We start from the raw sequence: 20,046 nt of genomic DNA, 5'->3' as shown, positions 1-20,046 counted from the left end.
GTTAAAAACAATAGGGCAGGCTGTAGCTCTTATGCTTAAGTCCAACCCTTCACACACTACACAGATAGGAGTCTAAGGAGGGTGGTGTCTTCAGCTTGATGGCTCACTCTTGATTGGATTTTAAGTACCCAACTACTCTAACAAGGAATCTTCTGCCACATAAAGGTAGTCACAGCACCTGAGCTAGCACCAAGTGCAAAGCCAGAAAGTGTTCCAGGCTTTCCCGTCAGTTCTGTTGCCATCACAGCTGCAAGTGTAGCTATTACTGCTATGCCATGCCAAGAAATGCAGCAGCTGCTATTGTTGTTCACACAGCTATTTCAGCAGAGTTTCACGACCCATTCCTGTATTCAGTGTCAACTGCCCACATGCTCAACCACATTAAAAGCTGGTCCACACAAGACAAGTGCGGATTCTGTCCAGTCCTTCCATCACAGGCTTAATTTGTACAAACAAAACCTGCACAGCAGTGTAACAAACAGTGCCAAAAAATATCTTTCCCTTTGACCTTTTTTCCTGCACACAGGAAATGGATACATTCCAAGCCTTTCATTGACAGATTCAGTCTACAATTTGTCCAGGCTACTCCAGCTTGTCACAGATAACAAAAAGCAAGACACCCAAGCAGAAGCTGCAGATCAGGCTTCTCTTGAGTTCCTAATATCTGAGGAGGTACCAGTCTTCAGTATGAATTATAGACAATAAAGGAGCTACCCAAGGATTTAAATGTCACAGTCTTTTTCTCCACATGCAAGAGGAAAAATATAAAGTTGTGTCCTACTCCACAGTGAGGAGAGCAGGAGAGATTGGGCTGTGGCTACATCCACTCAAGTCAACCAAGCAAGCCTGCGGTGCTAACCAGCAGCTAGCTTTCCTGCTGTTTAGTCACAAGCATGCTCTTCTATATAATTATACCACTTAAGGTTCCTCAGACTGATGTCTTGATACAGCATGGGGAACAACACAACCAATCCAAGCAGGCAGCATGTAAATATGATTTAAAACACAGTAGAGGACTTAAGCACCTGGAAGAAAGCTGTACTGTGCTTACTGTGTGTACTCCTTACACACCCTGGCCAAATTTATTTGCCAGTAGGAACATAATCTCTGTGACCAGTTAGTATCTTGTCTCTACCACAATGTAAAAACTGAGAAATGAAGATATGATAGCCTTAGCCTGTTGCTCTAAGAAAATATATATAAAAAAAAAATAACCTGCACAAGTGGAACTTGCAAGTATCATAATTTTCCATACTTGGCTTCCTTCTGCCACAGTTAGACAAGGCCAGGGAAAAAGAAATTAAGTATGCACAGATTTCAGTAAAAGGAAGGAAACCCCATTCCCCAGCAGCATTTATTTGTATTTAGAGTGTGAAGGCATGGAGATGCAACAAGACACGTAGGCAGTACAGTGAGTGATGAACTTCCTTCAAGTATTTGCACTGTGTCACATTTTGTGTATCCATAACCACAGCTGTGAGTTCCTGTTTGTGAACCTGGTATTTTTTTACTCTATGCATATCAACTATTAAATAGAATTCCAGAACATTAAACAACCCAAAACATACAAGATTCACCATAACATTATGGTTGGTACAATTGATCACAAGTTTACAATAGCTTTGTTTTCCAAGTGGAACAAGAAACTTTTTAAATATAAAAGAAGCAGAGCAGATATCAACATGAAATTGCTCTGCATTTGTCAATGCAAGGGGAATTCATGACCACACCAGCCTCCACAGAGGCTAACTGGAAGATATCCAAGAGTGATGACAGAACAGAAACTGATCTGTTGTGTGCAATTGGCACAATATTACCAGAGCTAGGAACAAGCAGAGACAAATAATAATAACCCCACTACTTCTATATGTGTATTACAACACCCCCCAACAGGCAGCATTTCCTGGAAAGAGCAGGAAACTAATAGAACAATTGTTTTAGGATGGTTTAGGATTGTTTTATCTTGTGCTGCTTTTCCTGTTGCTTCTTATTTTCACTTGGGTGCCCATCCAGTTCAAATCCAGAGCATCAGCTGATCAGCAATTTTCACTAGGAAAGCGTGCTCAATCATTGTGGAAGCGGGACATGAGTACACTACAAACATAATGGGTGAAAAAAACCCAGTGCTGAGACTCTGGTTCCATGTTTGAGCTGGTTTTGCCACTCCCTTTGCATATGGGCAGTGTGTCTGGGGCTATCACTGAACTGGCAAATGTAGTTCAACAGCAACTGCTTCTTCCTCACAATCTGGGCTGTATAATACCAGTTTGGAGAATCAAAGCTGCATTTTGATGGGTCCCTGCTCACACTACAGCCTCTGGAATACGTACTAGCATAACATAAAAAAACTTTGCTGAGCCTGGTTTGGCATTTTAAAGCCATCTTCCATGACATCACACCCAGATGGGTTCAGAAATTTGTTACTGTATTTTTAACAGAAAAATCCATGGTCTCAATTGTTACCAAATCTTTGTAAGCCAGGCCACTGTCAACAACCACCAGCATTTTTCAGGTGCATTACAGACTGTTCATCAACTTTCAAATTGTGTGATTTCCCAAACTGAAAGATATAATTTTCAGATATGACAGTAACAAGAATTACCAGCTTCCTTTTCTTGTATTGATTTTTCAGTATGCATTTTGCCCCCTTTCTATTGATCCATTTCCACTTAAATGCATTTTTCACTTTTAATATTAGGTATTGATAGAACAGCAGTCATGCTAAAGAAGGTCATTTCCCCAGCTGAATGATCATTTGGAATTAATTTATCACAGAATTATCTTCTGTGTACTAGTACTAAAGTACTAGTGCATAAGACCTCTAACATGTACTTAAGAACTCTAGAACTGTCAGAAGTGTAGCAATGCATTAGAAAAGTTAAGGTTTGTGAAGCCTCTGTTAGATACTTTTTTCCTCCAAAATTTTTTATCCCCAAATGCCAAATAGAAAATTCCTACATTTGACAACATCAAGGTACCTGATGTTAAAAATGCCATGTCCTTTTCAGTACTTTTGCCCTGCTAACATTTTCTCTAGTTTCAAAGAAAGGATTCTATTTGATTGAGCCTCATAAGCTAAATGAGCTTATCAGATGAAAAAAATCCAGGAAGATAATCACTGTAATGCTTGTATGATCAAATAGCACTGATAGCACTTAAATCTTTTAAATATCAAGTGCTTTCCTCTTTCCACTAAGGAAACTGATTAGGCAGTTCAAGTTTCCTGTTCTGAAAATGAGAAACTATTTGTTCTCTTACACCAAGTCCCAGATTTTCTGGCCTTTCCAAAGGGATTAATGGTTAAAGGGTCTGCAATTTAACAGTCTCAACAGCTCAAAAGAGGTCTGTTCATGAGTTTGGACCTCTCACAGCGTATCAACTACTTGGCAACAGACAAAAAAGTAGTTCTTAACTCTCTTCAACCCTCTGTAATTCAATTTCTTCTAAGTCACTTCCAACAACTATTCTGTTCAATGCAGTCGGCAATGACAGCTCCAAAAAAATGGAAGCAGGAAGATTATACATAGTCATTATTTGACAGAAAAAGCCCAAGTTCAGTAGACTGATACCTCACAGAGATGTACAGTTTTGTCCTAGAGGGAAAGTCCTGGTGTTGAGCAGAATTCCTCAAAGAGTAGCATGAGCAACAGTGTCCAGCATAATTAAAAGCAAACTAGTTTTGGGGCTGTCTTTGTCAAGCTTGCACAGCAACTAGGGCCAAGGGTCTTGGTCTTCACCTGTAACTCCTTGACGCAACTGTAATAAAGGTTACACTCACTGTAAGAGATACATTTCCTGACACATCAAGGAAAAAAAATCCTAAACTTTTATGCAAACTAAGATTAAGTCAGTTAACTGTAAATAGCTCATAAATTAGCATATTCTAATCAAGTTTTAAGTAGGTTAGTATTGTGTCTGACAGCCTGTTCCAAGTTAATTGTATCTTGTTAGTGAAGCAACGATTTTCCCTACTAGCTTTTCTTTCTAGTTCTTTTTCCTTCCATAAAAAAGTGTAGAGAAATAACAGATTGTTGGCTCCACCTTATTCCCATACTCCATCATTCAGATCACTTACTGCTTGTGGGGATTCTTAACCTCCATCTGTTCCTCAAAAGCAGGACTCCCATTCCTCTCAGCTTCTTTAAACTGTTCTTTCCTGACATCATCCAACATTTTCAGAAAACTCCATCTGAGCTCCAGCCACCTTCCATGAACTCACACCTCTTTCCAAAGCTTTCTTCATCTGGCTTGAGACTCTGAAGTAGAAACTGAGTTACTACATTCTTCAAGAGCTGTAGCAGGTGTGGCTGGTTTTATCTATCTCACAACAGAAGTACCTTCTAAAGACAAATGCAGTTACACTCTTGCACTCTTAAAAGAAAACTAGCTTACTTGTTTCTAGCAATGGAAGGTAGCAACAAGTTTTCCTGACAACCTACAAGCCATATGATCTAGACATAAAATCTAGACAGTTCCCAGCAAATGCAAGATTCTTGAAACTCAAGCCTCACAGCACTAATACCAGGTTACTTGAGTAAAAACATCTTCAAATACAGCAACCAAGCTATCTGTGCTCTCCTATACATTTAATGCAAAGAACACTCTAGATATCTTCAGTAAAGATGCTTTTTCCTGTAACTGTCTTTTTCACCTAACAAAGGCTACCTGAAGTCTTGTGTTAATCAGTTTAATCAATCCATGTTTTTGAGTCTTGGAAACCAAATTTCCTGTCTTCATGAAGTTGTATTTCTTCTGTGAGCTAATATAATGATACTCTTCTAAGCACAGGTTTTAAGTTCCATAAATAAAGGAAGGTTACTAGGGAGTATTTTTCATGCTGTAAGTAACTTACGAGAATTTATTTTAAAAATATTTTGCTAATACAAATGAAACCATACAAAATTGTAAGCTTTCTTATCCCCACTTAAATATTCAGCAGGAGTAGTTTTAGTTTTGTAACAGACTTAAGAGTTAGTATCAACATGGCTTTGTTAGTTTTGTAATTGACAAAAGTCACAAAGAATGCCCCTACCACAGAATACACTGAAGGAAACTCTAGCTGCAGGACCAAATATATTCTACACATTGCTTCTGCTCCAAAGCAGTCAAACATAACATTCTCTTGGGTAAATACCCAGTATTGCTTTCCAGACCAGAACTGCATTTGTCCACTTCAATGAAGTGGAAAAACCTCTGCTCCAGTGAGAGCACATATGCTCTGGTGCACATAAACCCTTCTGACTCATCCACTTATCAGGTCTAGTTGAGGTTGGGTTGCTTGTTTTGTTGTTTGTGGGTTGTTGTTTTTTTTTTCCCTTCCATCACTGGAAAAAATAAATATTTTAATTAGAAAATCTGGAACTCTTATTATGAGGAGATTCCAGTTGTGCGCATCAAGTCTTGCCAATTTCACTCCTCCTATCAGTGTCTGTATTCATATGATGGTACCAGTTTTTGATGAACCTGACCTGGTTTTCAGTTTTGGCAAGGCTCACCCATAAGTTAGATACAAGAATGTTGACAGGGCTGCTACATATGCACATATGAATTTTAGATTCACACCAAAGCTCTGTGCAGTCAGGAAACTATCTACACTAGTGTGAACATACCACCTTTGTCCATCATGCACACAATCATGCCAAAGAGCACAACAATGGTGGCTTAGTAGAAAATATTTACGCCACAGTTTAGGCAGAAAATGAAAAAATGCACCACGACTAGTCTGTATCAAAGCCATCTATTATTTCAGAGAAAATTTAAAAAAAGAAAAAAATCAGGTTGAAGACGGCACACTCCTCTTACACAAACTGATTAGTTATTACTATCCCTTTTGTGCATCAGAACATACCCACAACATTCAACGCATTCATATGCAATACTAATTCTACCTTCAGAGAAAGGAAGGCCAAGGAATATTCTACTTTGTCACAGACATCACCTTTACTGGTTTTCCAAGCATGACAACTTAAGTAAAAAAGTCAGAGCACAAAACATTCTGAAGTTACAGCTACTACTATCTGTGTCCCCTGTGAGAGTACTTTGTACACCTTTTCTGAAAACCCTCCTCCCAAAACTTAAGTGGGCTTCAAAACACTTTACAAGAGAAACAGCAAGTCAGGAGTAAGTTCAGTTCTACCTAGTATGCCCAGAGTTACATCTTGCAAGTTTCATATCTCCCATTTAATCACTCCAAATCAGAAGCAGTCCTAGGTAACACCAATTCTTTAGTTCACTCAAGCCCTGCAATACAGAGTGTGGGGGGGAAATATGCTCATTAATAATTTATAATGCTGTGTTGGGGACAAATGCATTACTGAAGCTTAAGAGTATCCCATGCATCTGGTTTACTGGCCACCAAATGATGAGGGCTAAAGTTGCTTTGACTTTGGGTGATAGTCTGAGAGGTCAAAGTAACTGCAGAGGCAAGATATATGCATGCATCAAGTGTTTTAGCTGGGAGTCAAACACCTCAATGATGAACAGCAGTCTATGGACGTATTCTCTTCCCACTAAGGTGATACTCTAAATACTGCTGCTTGCCAGAAAAGGCTTACAAAAAAAAAATACTGTAGCTATGAATGTACCAAGAAAAAAAAAAAAAAAAGCTTTTTTTTCAGGTAGGGGAATAGAATGAACAATTCAACAATACACATGAAAAGCTTGCATCTTTCACTGACTCACTTCACAACTACTGACAAGACTAATGTACATATTTCCGCACCTGCAATTGTAAAAGCAGATAAAATATTTAATATGTAATTTACAATGTATTTTACCAGCTTGGCATACAGGATGAACAGAATATATCAAAGTAGTTGACAGTTATAGGCTTGTGGAGGCCCTGCAAAAATATTACTTCAGATATCTGCTACTTTAAAAAAAAAAAATCAGTTTGCATTTTAGAAGTGATACAATTCAATCTACCACAAAATACAAAGAGCTGCAAAATGTATACCATTCCAACAACAATGTATATAAGTTATTAAATAATGATCTGATTTAAAAGAATATAAATGAAGCCTTTAAGTAGGTCTTTTCTACATGCATATTATTCCTCATTAAAGAAAAATATGTAAAAAGGCCATTGGTAATTGCTTTGTTAACCACTGTAGAAAATGCCAATTCTCTGGTCACAGATGCCACTAGTTTAGCACTTAAGGTCTCTGCAGTGTTACATGTGATTACTTTTAAATACTGTTAATTCTATTACTCCATTGGTAAAGAACACGTGACTTGGAATATGGCAGTCTTCGTATTGAGAGGGCAGTGATGCACAGTTTTATAATTATCCAGAAGAACAGCACCCTCCACTGCTCTGTACTTGTGGCTCATCATCAATGATCTGTACACCTCGCCTTGCTATTCCTGACTGGCTGGAGCCATTGCCTCTTGCTCTTTCATCCACTTGAGCAGTTTCTATCATTCCTGTAAAGGAAGAAATGTATTAGAAGATATTCCACTGCATTTTGACCCAAGACTTTGAGATCTTAATCTATCTGAGTTGCATGCACAGAGACAAAGTTCAGCAAGACCAGTTCTCCTATTTATTATGTGGAAGTAAGTACTTCTTGAAGTGACACTCTGGTATCACATGGCACAGCTGCAAGAACATACTTAAATCTTTTTCCTAAAGCACCAAACATCAGCAGCTCACATTGACTAGGGACACCTTAGATGCTCAGATGCTCTAGAACAAACAACTTCAAAAGCTAGATATACCCACCCATATCAAAAACATCCTGTTAAGAAAGAAAACAAGAAACTCAACCCACATAGCACTCCACCCCACAAGATAAACCCTCAACCTACTCTTCAGACATTCAGGTGAAGTTTTGCTTAAACTCTTGTATCATGAAACAATATGACAACTTCCTTGTATTACAACATTACCCTACACTGTGATTTTTACCATTTGCTTTGACTGCTGTGTAAAAATTTGGATCACCACAACTTCCAAGTTTATGATTTGTAATTGACATCACTTGAGAAAATCCTTGAAAGAGACTGAAGCAGAGGGTTTGAAGCAGGCAATAGTGAGATCCATCGCATGAAGTTTGATTTGAGGTTATTATTTACACAAGTGAAACAGCAGTTAGGGCTCCAACAAATGACAAAGACATTTTTGGAGTATGAAATTGCGATATTGTAAACACCCCATACACCAAGCTCCCAGAGCAGTTACAGTACACAAGTGGCTTGAAGTAGACTCAGATGAAGTTCTTAGAAATAGTTTACATTAAAGCTCTTCTATATGGTTTTAAGCATTACAAAGCCTTGAGCATTTTGTGAATGAGCTCTTTACCAGCAAACTAGATAATACGTACTTTTACAAAGGTCAAGGAACAGTTCTTCAATTCCTTTGTTCTGTTTAGCTGAAGTGTGATAATGTTTTGCTCCAACAGATTCAGCATACCTGTAGGAACAGATACAGAACTTGACTGTACTAAAAGGACTAAAACTTCCTAAGCTATTTCACATGAAGCAAGGAGATGATCACAAAAGGTTTTATTCCAAGTTCAGAGTTAATCTACATGTGCTGTAAAAAGGGAATTCTGTGGTTAAAAACGCTGTGAAAAAAAAACACCAGACAAAGAAAAATTCATGTTTAGAAGTGTATTTAAACTAAAAGCATTGACTTTAACCATGTACAACTCTCAAATGATGCTTTGGTCAGCAAGGACATTCAAGGACTCTGATACAAACAGAATATTTAACACAGCAGCCAGCTAGGCACTGTTGGTTTATACTGTCAGTTGTTGACAGCATCACAAGTTATAATTCTGCAATGACCATTTCTGTGAGTAATTGGCGTGACTTACGTTTCTGCTTCTTGCACTGAAACATGTCTCTCTTTTTCCAAGTCTATTTTGTTACCTGTTGGAAACAATACAATCTCTCAAGTCCTTGTACTCCAAAATTACACAAACAGAAGTAATCAGGTAATCACTGTACCCCATCATTTTCTTACAAGCTATCCCAATAAAGATTAACTCTTACACAGGTCTCAATTTGGAACACAATGATATAAAAATCTGCTTTCACTAAAGCATTTACAGGTAATGAAAAAAAGTTCTATTTCTATAGAGATCAAGATAGCTCAATAACTCCATATAAACCAACGATTCTGCTTTTCTTTTGTCATTTAGTAGCAGCTTATCCATGCTACAGAGATAGTTTTTGTAGGATATCTTTACATCTATCCTCCTGAAAGTATTTTAATCACTAAATAGGATTTTAAATCTAAACGCAGTATTTCTGTTGCATTCTATTTGAGCTGAAATACCCAAGTTTTAAGACTCACTCCACTCCCCAAGACCTGATTATGAAAGAGGACAAGCATCCAGCCCATGCCACTGAAAACAGTATAAAACATGACATTTGAGTACCTACAAAAACAATCATACGCATTTGAGGTTTATGTTTCCCTCTGTTGGGACTACAGTCTTCAGGTGTCTGACATGGTGTATCATTAAATAGCTAAATTTTTTAAGTTAACGCTTCAATTCCTCAACGTGATCTACAGAAACTTCTAGCTCCAACTGAACTTTAGATATCAAATTAACATAAACTTCACCCCTTCACATGCACAAGCTGTGAAAGCAGTGTTTGGAAAATGCTATTAATTAAAAGAAATATTTTGATTCAGTCATTAGACTTGTGCTAAAAAAAAAGACTTACCTACTATACATAAACAGATTTCATTTCCCAACATTTTTCTTAATTCCTTAACCCAATTTTTTACCTGCAAAAAAAAAAAAAACAACAAAAGTTCATTTTCACTTGATATACTTAATACTAGCTTAGATATTGTGGAACTGACCAATTTCCTTCATTAATCACTCTAAACTTGAAACAAATGTGTTTAGAGAAACATAAGATGGACAAAATATTATTTATATAGCTATGCACGGCTCTTGTTCAACAGCTGAAATTAAGAGCAAATGACTTAAATAAAATGGTTCAATTACTCCAGAAATATAACTCAGCACACCTATGCTCAACCCACTCCAAAGAACAAGTTCACTGCATTGGCCACTTTAGGTCAGGCATGAGATCTTTTATCAACAGGCACTTACTGACAGATCACAAATGGTACTTTAAAGGTAGTGGTACCTGAACTGAGTAGCTCAGGCTAGATTATAACAGATGTTTGTTTCCCAAGAGAACAGCTGGGACAAGAGTGTCAAGTTAGGTGATGCTAAGTTATCTGTTATCAATTCTACTGTCATGCTTTGAGATTGTATGATCAGTGCATTGACTTAGGGACTATTATTTTAAGGGAATTTAATCATGACAAGACGTGATCAAGAACCTAAAAATAGTTAGGATATACAATACAGAGTATGCAATACCTTCTGCCAATTAACCTTCCCTCTCCCCCCCCCCAAGAACCACAGAATTTTATTAAGTAGGGCTCAGCATGAAAAGGTACATATTGAAGTACTACTCAAGTCATTGCAATTCTGCAGATCGAAGGCAAGAGTTTAGCTTTTAGTACAAACACTTTACTTGCCCTGTATCACAATGTCTGAATTACTTAAGCTGTTGCAGAACTATAGCCTTACACTACTTCTATCACTGCTAACCCAAGCCTTGCCCATACAACCACAATTTCTTACTCCTCAATACAGAAACCCTACTAGTATTGCCACAAGTTAATTGGAGACTAACTCACTTAGGAAATAGGGTCACCAGTTTTCAGCTGGAACATCTTACAGTAACAGCACAGATTTGACACAACACTGGTAAAAACCTCACCTGCTCAGAATGTCAACTAATATTGCTAGAATTAGCCATCAAATTTAAGGGTTTGATGAGGATTTGAAGTCCAAATACCTATTATCACTGAAAAAGTAATGTTCCCACAATCGTGTATTACAATTTCAGAGTTCAGATCTGAAAAAGGTCATGTTCCTTAATATCTTTCAGTAATTTTGTTTATACAGTAGAGATCAGTACTGTGTACTACCACGACAATTCCAGTATATATCTGTAGCCTGTCACATTAGATGGGAGGTAACTCACATCTAATTCTCTGGTGGCCTTTGAATAACCTTGCTAGAACTTCAGTAGACTGATAAAGTCAGGCTTCAAAAGAAGGCTAGTAAGACATACACTTCTACTAAATTCACAAATGTAATATACATTGCTCTTGCTGAAAAGAGAAGATTCCCATTTACACATACATCACAGATTATCTTGTCATTTACAATTCCCACCGATGTAAGAACTGTCCAGTACCTTTTGAAAAGAGTCTTCGTCTGTTATATCATATACTAGAATGGCACCATTAGAATCCCTGTAGTAGATCGGCCCCAATGCATGAAATCTTTCTTGACCTGCTGTATCCTGCATTTAATACACACTTGTTAGCATTTAAGACAAAGCAAACAATACTTCAAGAAACTCCAAATACTTTGAAACTTCACTGTTATTAAGAAATGCCTAACATTTGAGCTCTAATAAGCCCAAGTAATTTTTCAGGAAAATAGAGTATTTAGCTAGGGGAGGGGAAAATAGGAAAGTAAACATACCCATATTGCAAGGTTTACTCTTTTCCCACCAATATTTAGCTTCTTTGTAAGAAAAGATGCCTGGAAAGCAAAACAGATGAATTAAGTTTTATACACAAATGTCTCATTTGACTTCAGATTAATTTACTAATAAAAACATCTGAATCAATAAGAGACAGATTTCTAGACCAAAATACTCTTTAAGCCAGAAGGCTGAGTCAATACTAAGTCAGTCATTTTACTACATTTTGCCAGGAGTCTATTTAAAATAAATTTGGCTTAAGCCAATCATTTACTACATCTTTTTGCTGTTGTTTGGAATGATTTGGGGAGGATAAGAGTTGTGTGTAAAGATTCTGAATTCACAACACTGACAAGTCCAAGCCGACTTCAAAGCATTCCACAAGAGTGCACAAACTTTGGGTAGGAACCAACCTAACTGGATTTTTTATTTGGTGGAATCAGACCAAGTAATTCACTATTAGTGAGCTACTAAACCAAAACAAAACAGTTTTTCACTAAGTCTCAGAACACCGGCATTCTGCACATTTGCTTGTCTGTACCTGTTCCTTTTGCTGAAGTGAGCCCACAACTCCCCCCATCTGTTTTGGGGAGCTTTTTGGGGAACAGTGGTGTGGTATGGGTCATGCTCACACACACACACACACACACACACTTGTTCATGAAAGCTCAGCAATATGCTTCTCAGCTAACATAAAAGCAAGCTGCGGGATAAGAAAAAGCATTCAAACTTCTCTAAGAGTTCTTACTACATTACCGTCTGAAAATGTTTTACAGGACCAAAGCATAAAAATAAGGTTTACCCAATTTCAGCAACCCAAGAATGTATCTGTTCTCCAAGCCTGCATAATCTACGTTTTTAAACACCTTCTGTTACCAAATGTATAATTCAGCGGCTGAAATGGGCATAATTTAATACTAATTTAATAGGCTAGAACAGGGTCTGAAGGAGTCTATGCATTTGGAACCTGCTCCCATTGTTCTGCAGACTAGCAGTGGCAGGTTATCACACAATTCAGTTGCCAAGGGTTTCTGACTTTTGCCTTAAATTATTCTCAGTTTTCCTTTCAGCTTTACCTCAACTTGCATTTGGATACAGACAAGAGCTCAGGGTATTTTACAGTACATTCATCCCAGATGATTTTAGGCTGGACTATAACAGCTCAACATGAGCTCTCTGTATCAGCACTGACCAGACACCGGTCTAATTCATGTGCATGTAGCAAGTGTCATAGGCCACATCAGCAGCTTGATCCAGCTTACTGCTTAACTACACAAGCAACCAGTACACACATGTACTGGTAGTTCATTTTACATGGTAGTTCAATTTATACCAGCCTAAACTGTTATCAAAGTGCCTCTCTGGAGTGCAGCCTGTATTACAGTTAAAGTTATCCAACACTCAGCTGCTAGAGTAGGTCCTGCTCTTCATCTACTTCCCCAACATCAAGTCTGGCATCTGTATGACCTAAGGTGAGATGATTCACAAAACTTCCCTTTTCAAAGTAAATTACACATTCCTCTAAAGCTTTCCATGAAGTCTGATAAACAGAACAGATAAAGAGAAGGCAGACTAGAGGAACAAAAAACAGTTAACTTTCCAAAAGCAGACAAAGAATTAATCATTATAACCACTATATTAGGCGTTAAGGCTACTCTACAGTCTACAGTGAGGAGGCATAAGTCAGCTTCAGAAAAAGCTCCAGACAGCATGTAAAAAGTATTTAACACTCCAGCCAACTCGTAACAGCTTAACAGCAAAGTTAACAAACTGATCTTACACATCAGGAAAGCTTTAGTTCTTTAATCAGTAACTGAGAAGTTTATGGCTTTCAGCTAGCTGTCCTTAAGGATTATCTGATCAGTGCCTAGTCTTCATATCATAATTTGTTCTATTACACCACAGTTTAAAAGCCAAAAGCTAAGAGGTGACTTCACAAGTTTTGATCCATCAACTCTTGGGCCATATTAAGAGAAGATATGGTTAAACACAATGAATCCAGTTTACCTAACACTGCTGTACTGCACTACTTGATATTCTATTGTGAAGCTCAAACAAAAAAAAACTCTTTTGAGCACTGTTTGCTTTTGTCACAACACTGACAATCAAAGCTGTTCAGTTGACATGAATTTCACCTAAGTGATCAAGAATCACATTTTTGGACCAAAAGGCAGAAAAATCCTTCACAGGAACAGAGTTTATATTAAAAACAAGCAAAAAAAAAAAAAAAAAACAACACACACCCCACCACACAGAATTCCATATCCATATGGCTTTAGACATTAGCCCAATTAGTACCACAAATACCTATGGGGATAAGCCTACTTTAATATTTGCTCTGCCAGATAAAGGTGTCACCAGTCCTCTGGGTTATCACAGATTTTGATAGCAATACTGTCTTTTTAGCACTAAGACATAAGTATTTCCTTTGCTATATACCCAAGTATTAGAAGACCCATACATTCAAGTAAGGCTTTTTAGCATCTTCTGAACAAAACAAAAAGCAAAATCAAAGAGATTAGGGCAACAGTATTTTGTACTAGGTTACTGTACTTGCTCTTTGTATTAAATTCGATGAATTTATATCAATTAAGTTTAGACTAAAGTCTTAGGCCCTTACCCAAAATAAGAAGTGACTATCCTGTATCAGTTAACTGGATTACAAGCAAGTTTGTCTAAAAAGTTTGCCAGACAAAAGGATTGGAACCCAGTTTGAAGTAGTCATGGTTAGTAATGAACAGAAGGCTTTGTGAACAAGCTGCAAGAAACAGTCAATACTACATTACAGATTAAATGTTTTATTCTTCTTTACTGTGTTCATATACTTGAATACTGTCAGCAGATTCTGTTCTTGAATTAATAGGTATGGGCAAGTTGGTTGTATTTACTATCAGTACAGTGGGTTTTACCACCACAGTAACAAACCACCTAATATTTACCTGCTAACACACCCCCACTCTCCCCAACTTCCTTTTGTCTCACAGAAGAGCAAGGTTACCACTACTTCATTTACTATAAAGTTGGAAAGGAAAAAATCAGGCGGACTGATAACTGAATTGTCAGTTCACCTGACTATTCAATCCAAATAACTGAATCAGGCAAACTGATTGAAACCACTGGGAAGGAACCCAAAATGGAAGGAAAAGCCTAACTACTGTTTAGGGATAGCTCAGGAGGTAGTTTGGAGAAAAAAAAAAGTCAGCTGCCAAGAGGTCAAAGCCTTTGAAATCCAGACAGTCTAGACAGCATTAGGTAATTACATATAGAAGAGGATTCAACATTTTTTCTAATCTCCCAAGAATTTACTAAATTGAGTGCCTACAGATTGAAGTCCAAGTTGTATCTTGACTTACAATCAGTAAGTCATAAATAAAATTCCATATTATTTTCATTACTATGACAACACATTTTTTGCTAGGACTTTCAAAACCCCACAAATATTTAAGACCACAGTTAATTCAAAGATAACTCAAACAGCTCTTTGAACTAAGGTACTAATTTTGGTATTTGGCTGTACCATCTTAGGACTGCCCTAAAGATTACTTACGCACTTAAAAGAAAAGGATAATGCAATAATAAGAGCTAAAATTCCATTGACTTCAAGTGCCTATAGAAAGGATTGTTGGGTTTTTTTTATTTTAATTTTTAATTCTAAGAGCCCAGTTTCACATGTCCATCAGGCCCTGTTAGGAGCGGATAAAGGGGCCTGAGTAGAACATAAGGAAGACAAAGCTGGTAGAGATTCTTTTGAAAGTCACTAAATAAAAGCAGGTGTGTGTCACCTGCCCCTTGACTGCTTCATCTTCAGCAGAGGCAACCAAGGCACATAAACACTGCATACAGCACTGAACCTCCTTGCATTGTCATCCCCTTGCTCCCAGCCCCAGCTCTCTTAGCCAGCCAAGACAGTTTTTCCAGGTTATGCAAGTCCATCACAGCAATCAGGATCCATATACCATCAGCAGGTCTCTTAGGCTGGATATTTCACAGCCCACCACACATTTGAAAGATTAGCACACAGAAGCTCTATTTATCTTGAATAATTAACAGTGTCTACCAAAATTAAAAAAAATGCCAGTAGGTTTATTACAGCAACTCCAGCATAGTTCACTTGATACTAATGTATAGCTCAGAATTATTTTATCAAGACAAGGGCACTGATCTCAGTATTTCAGTCAATGAGAAGCAATTTTAACTGTCCCATCAGATCTGAAAACACATTATGGATTGCATTAATTGCCTGCAGAAACCCCTACCTTTTCTGCATCAGTTTGTTCACATTATTCTAAATAAATGTCAGCTTATGTGAATCAGTAGCTACCTTAATTTTAATTTCAATATCCAGGTCATCAATATCTAAGCACATGACTTGATGCTAACACACCTACAGCAACACATCCCAACAGCCTCCTAACCTCAAAGGAAGTCCCTCTAGCTAGCATTAAGGGAAGGGGAGCACAGAGAAAAGAGAAACAGCTCCCTTTCACTAAAAGCCATCTGTAACCAGCACAGAAAGAAACTCTCCTATTTGGTGAGTTTCACAGGTACACAGGTTAACTTCACAGCAGAATAATACTTAAGTGTTAAAATTCAGGTATGAAAGTACAGATGTACATTAAAGATTCACACCGACCAATTTAAAGACTTCTTGTGCTCACCCCCATCACTGGGCTCATACTGCAGGAAGCACCAGTCAACATCAATAAAAGTTTCCAGAAGGCTACACTCTCACCACCCTTTTCGTTGTGGTTGTATTGGAACTAAGCACTATGCAATAGTTTCTCTTAGTCTAAAAGAGAGAACACTGTATATGAAGAGCCTCTTGCCTCAATATTTAGTGATCTTTTCATATGATTCATCACCATGGCTCCTTTGTTGAATCAGGAGCTAAGTATTTATCTCATTTTGGCTTTACTGGAACAAAATAATTTACTGCAGAACTCTGAACTGATGCCGTGAAACAAAGCCACCTTATCAGAGGTAAGACTTCTATCTTAAGAAAAAGGATGTTTTGCAACAATATCACTTCATTGTTTTAAAAATAATGATAAGGAGAAATTAGGATATCTGAGAAAAGACTGTTTCAATTTGCTAGTGAAAGAACTTCAACTTTTTTCTGGAACTGTAAGATGTAGGAAAACAAGAATAATTAAGATATTTCACAACTCTATGTTATGTAAGGCAAGATTCAACTGCAACTGACACTGTATTTTACAATCAGTAAGCATACGTGGCTAAGGAGCCCAAGCATAAAAAAGGCAAATCAGCTGAGAAACACAGTGCAGTCAGTTAAAAGATACAGGTAGCAACGAAAAACCAAATCACAGTGGAGAACCAAAAACTTCTGTATCAGGTGTGGGCATGTGCTTCAACTCCTCTACAAGCACAAGCACAGGCACCCCTCTTCTGAGAGCCAAAACCAAAAGCTTTACAGCCACAGTATCTAGAGCTGTTTTCCCATCAGCCCTTTGGAGACACTTAAAAGCCTGTTTTCTGGCAACTGTGATCTGAGTCTGTATTCCAATTTTAGATTTTCCACTACAGATTTGAAGAACATGATTAACAAAAAAAACAACTCCCCCAAAAAGGCACACAAAACCACCCATTAACATGACAAACTACTCAGCTTTTTTTATAAGGAATAAGAGAATTCAGCTATACCAAATCATTTTCATGGCCTTTAAGCAACTGTTTGCCCCATGTTATACTTCAGCTGTAGCTGTACTTCCTATGGGCTACCAGTCATTTCTATAGCATAACAAATATGAGTTACCTCTGTGGCAATCAGAGCTACAATCAGCTTTCCATAAATGCCACACCATAGCTAATAAACTTATGAACAGATTCATCCAACAGTGAAGTATGAACACAGTGCAACAAAGCTTCAAAACATGTTAATTTTTAGCTCTTTATAGCAAAAATGGGAACATGTTTATGAAACATTCCCTATATTGTTTCTAGCACATCTCTAATGTTCCTTTGCTTTTTAAGGGAAAGTTTCACTATTAAATACCCACGAGTTTCCCCAAGTATACAGGAATAGCACACAACTACACTAAGGCTCTCTTCTGGTATTACCTACTATTTATTCTCTATTTCACAGATCCCCAAAAGTGTTCAAAAGCCACTAGTGGCCCACATGGTGGCAGGGCTTGTTTCTTTATTTACAAAACATAAAAGTATCAAGAGCAATAAACATTATAGTGCTAAACCCACACTTCCATATACATACAACTGCTAAGAAAAATGCTGTGCAACTGGTGTAACTACAAATAAAGAAGCAGAGACATCCTGAAAGACTTGAACACTGTGGGTTGTATGTTAAAACATGCTGAGACCATGTACAATATAAGCATTTTATTCTGTACCGTGGCATACACACCATTCAGCACTAGTAGGTAATGAAAAAATATTACTTTCAAGGAGACACCCTGCCACATTTTTAGTTCATTATAAATTAGCAGACTGAGAATCAGGCCAAATTCGTGGGGCTAATGTGACAAGCAAGCCTTAAAAATCCTTTCTGTTATTAGATCATAAGCCCTAATCTCATAACCCATTTTGTAAAAGCTGTTCTCTTTAAACAGTAGTATTTAGGTAGCCTAAGTATTCAGATCCGAGAACATGAGGACTATAATTAACAAAAATGCAGTACATATGAAGCATTTAGTCATCAGTCCTATACCAATGACTACAATAACACTACTTTCAAATCGTACTTCCTAAGATTCAAAGGAAGACATTCACGTATATAACTGGAAAAAAAATCCGAGCAGTTAGCAGAACAGAACATCCAGCATTCAGAACAGAAACACGGCCTTTAAGTATCGAAAGTTTAAGTTTGAAAAATAAACAACATCAAGAAATAAGCTTCCAGCAAAGTCGGCAAGGGATAGCCACCATTTAAAGCCCAGCAGTGACCACTTCGTCCACCGTTAAGCGATAAACAAGACGGCAAACACCGAAACCCTAGTGCGTGTTTACGGACCAACCCTCCCCAGGCACCAGGGCGGAATGGGCAGGCCGGTGAGCGCCAAACATAGCGCCATAGAGGCGGCTGGCACCGGCCAGCAGCCCTAGAAGGTGCGCAGGGCAAGTGGAGAAAAGCAATGAGTTCCCCCCCCCGCCTTGCCTCGTATCAGCCCGGTGGCTGTGGGCCGGGGCCCCCTGCCCCCCCCCAGAGCGGCCCGCACCTGCAGGGTGGTGATGTGCTTGTCGTTGAACTTGCTCTCGCAGTAGCGCAGCACCAGAGAGGTTTTCCCCACGCAGCCCTCCCCGAGCAGCACCACCTTGAAAGAGAAGCTACGGCCCCCGGCCGCCGAGCCGGCCCCCGCCGCCATCCGCGCCCCGCCGCCGAGTCCAGCCGGGCCGCCGCGGCCTCACATCAACAGTCCGCACAGCCGCCCACCAGGACGGGGAACCCCCGACGGAACAAGAGGAGGGTCCGGTGGAAGGAAGTGAGATAAGGAGCGATGGAAAGGAACCGCCGAACCCCAAGGAAGGCGACGAAGGGGGAAAGAACACCCAGAACCACAATGAAGCCCCCCGCCGACGGCCCCGCTCCCCCTAATGGCGTCTTCTTCCTCCTACGTCACGCGCCGCCCGGTCACGCGCACCACCCCGGCCGCCAATGGAAGGGGTGGACGCGACAACGGAGAGAGGCTCCGCCCTTCACCGCTCCTCTCCCCTCTCCTCAGCGGCCCTTGGGCGGGGCCTTCGACAGAGCGAGGCGGAGTCGGGCGGCAGCTCTTCGTCCTGCTCCTCAGGCGGCCCCGGTGGCAGGATGGTGCTCGGTTCGTTCATGGTGCTGCGTGGGTGCTTGCACGGCCGCGGGAGCTGCTGTGCGAGTAAGTGTACGTGCCTGATGGCAGCTCTGCGTTCGGCGAACGCGGCGGGTGAATCACCTCCCGACAGCGGCTGGATTTTTCCATTGCGAGTAAAGTGCAGCCGGAGCGGCGGCTGTGGCGAAGGCAGCTGCGGACAGAGGCCGGGCTGGGTGGGAGGAGCTGCTCTTCAGGCCTGTCCCCAGGAAACGCCCTGAGGGGAGCGATGAACGGAGCGCCGAGGGAGGACCGCCGCAAGCCTGAGCGCGACACACAGTTGTGCCATACTATAGAATAATAGGACAGTTTGGATTGGAAGGGACCTTAAACCTCATCCAGTTCCAATTCCCTGCCATGGCAGGGATACCTTCCACTAGACCAGGTTGCTTCAAGCCCCTTCCAATCTGACCTTGAACACTGCCAGGGATGGGGCAGCCACAGCTTCTCTGGGCAACCTGTTCCAATGTCTCGTCACCCTCACAGGGAAAAATTTCTTGCTGATATCTAATATAAATCCTGTTGGTAGACATAGAAACCCATGCAAGATTTATAGGTGCACATGAATTTGCTTTTACACGTCCTGTTGAGGCTTTCTAATGCAGCAAATATATCTACCAAGCATCTCTCTGTGAGCAGAGGCCAATGCCTCTAAAAACAGATTATAAGCATAACAAGCACAGGTTTTGTT

At 39.4% G+C, this 20,046-nt stretch overlaps 1 protein-coding gene across 1 annotated transcript; it reads right to left on the bottom strand.

The window, feature by feature from the left end:
• Positions 1 to 1,317: 1,317 nt before the first annotated feature.
• On the bottom strand, positions 1,318 to 19,148 carry RAB21 (RAB21, member RAS oncogene family). The gene is made up of 7 exons (XM_034062793.1): positions 18,729 to 19,148; positions 11,535 to 11,594; positions 11,242 to 11,349; positions 9,679 to 9,742; positions 8,820 to 8,874; positions 8,325 to 8,413; positions 1,318 to 7,425 (listed from the first exon to the last, which is right to left on the bottom strand). Exons 1-7 carry the CDS (start codon positions 18,873 to 18,875, stop codon positions 7,286 to 7,288), a joined length of 663 nt encoding a protein of 220 aa, XP_033918684.1. The 5' UTR covers positions 18,876 to 19,148; the 3' UTR covers positions 1,318 to 7,285.
• Between the last annotated feature and the right edge of the window lie 898 nt (positions 19,149 to 20,046).

The sequence above is a fragment of the Melopsittacus undulatus genome, chromosome 5 (genome assembly GCF_012275295.1).
Source record: "Melopsittacus undulatus isolate bMelUnd1 chromosome 5, bMelUnd1.mat.Z, whole genome shotgun sequence".
Taxonomy (NCBI): Eukaryota; Metazoa; Chordata; class Aves; order Psittaciformes; family Psittaculidae; genus Melopsittacus; species Melopsittacus undulatus.
Note: the sequence above shows the minus strand (reverse complement) of the source record. Positions and strands in the feature narration are given on the sequence as shown.

Excerpts from the sequence above, each read along its gene's own strand:
- RAB21 (XM_034062793.1), bottom strand. The coding sequence starts at position 18,875 with ATGGCGGCGGGGGCCGGCTCGGCGGCCGGGGGCCGTAGCTTCTCTTTC. Across the intron at positions 11,595-18,728 it reads AGCACATCACCACCCTGCAG|GCATCTTTTCTTACAAAGAA; the intron begins GTGCGGGCCGCT and ends TTTGCTTTCCAG. Across the intron at positions 8,414-8,819 it reads TCAGTGCAAGAAGCAGAAAC|GTATGCTGAATCTGTTGGAG; the intron begins GTAAGTCACGCC and ends CTGTTCCTACAG.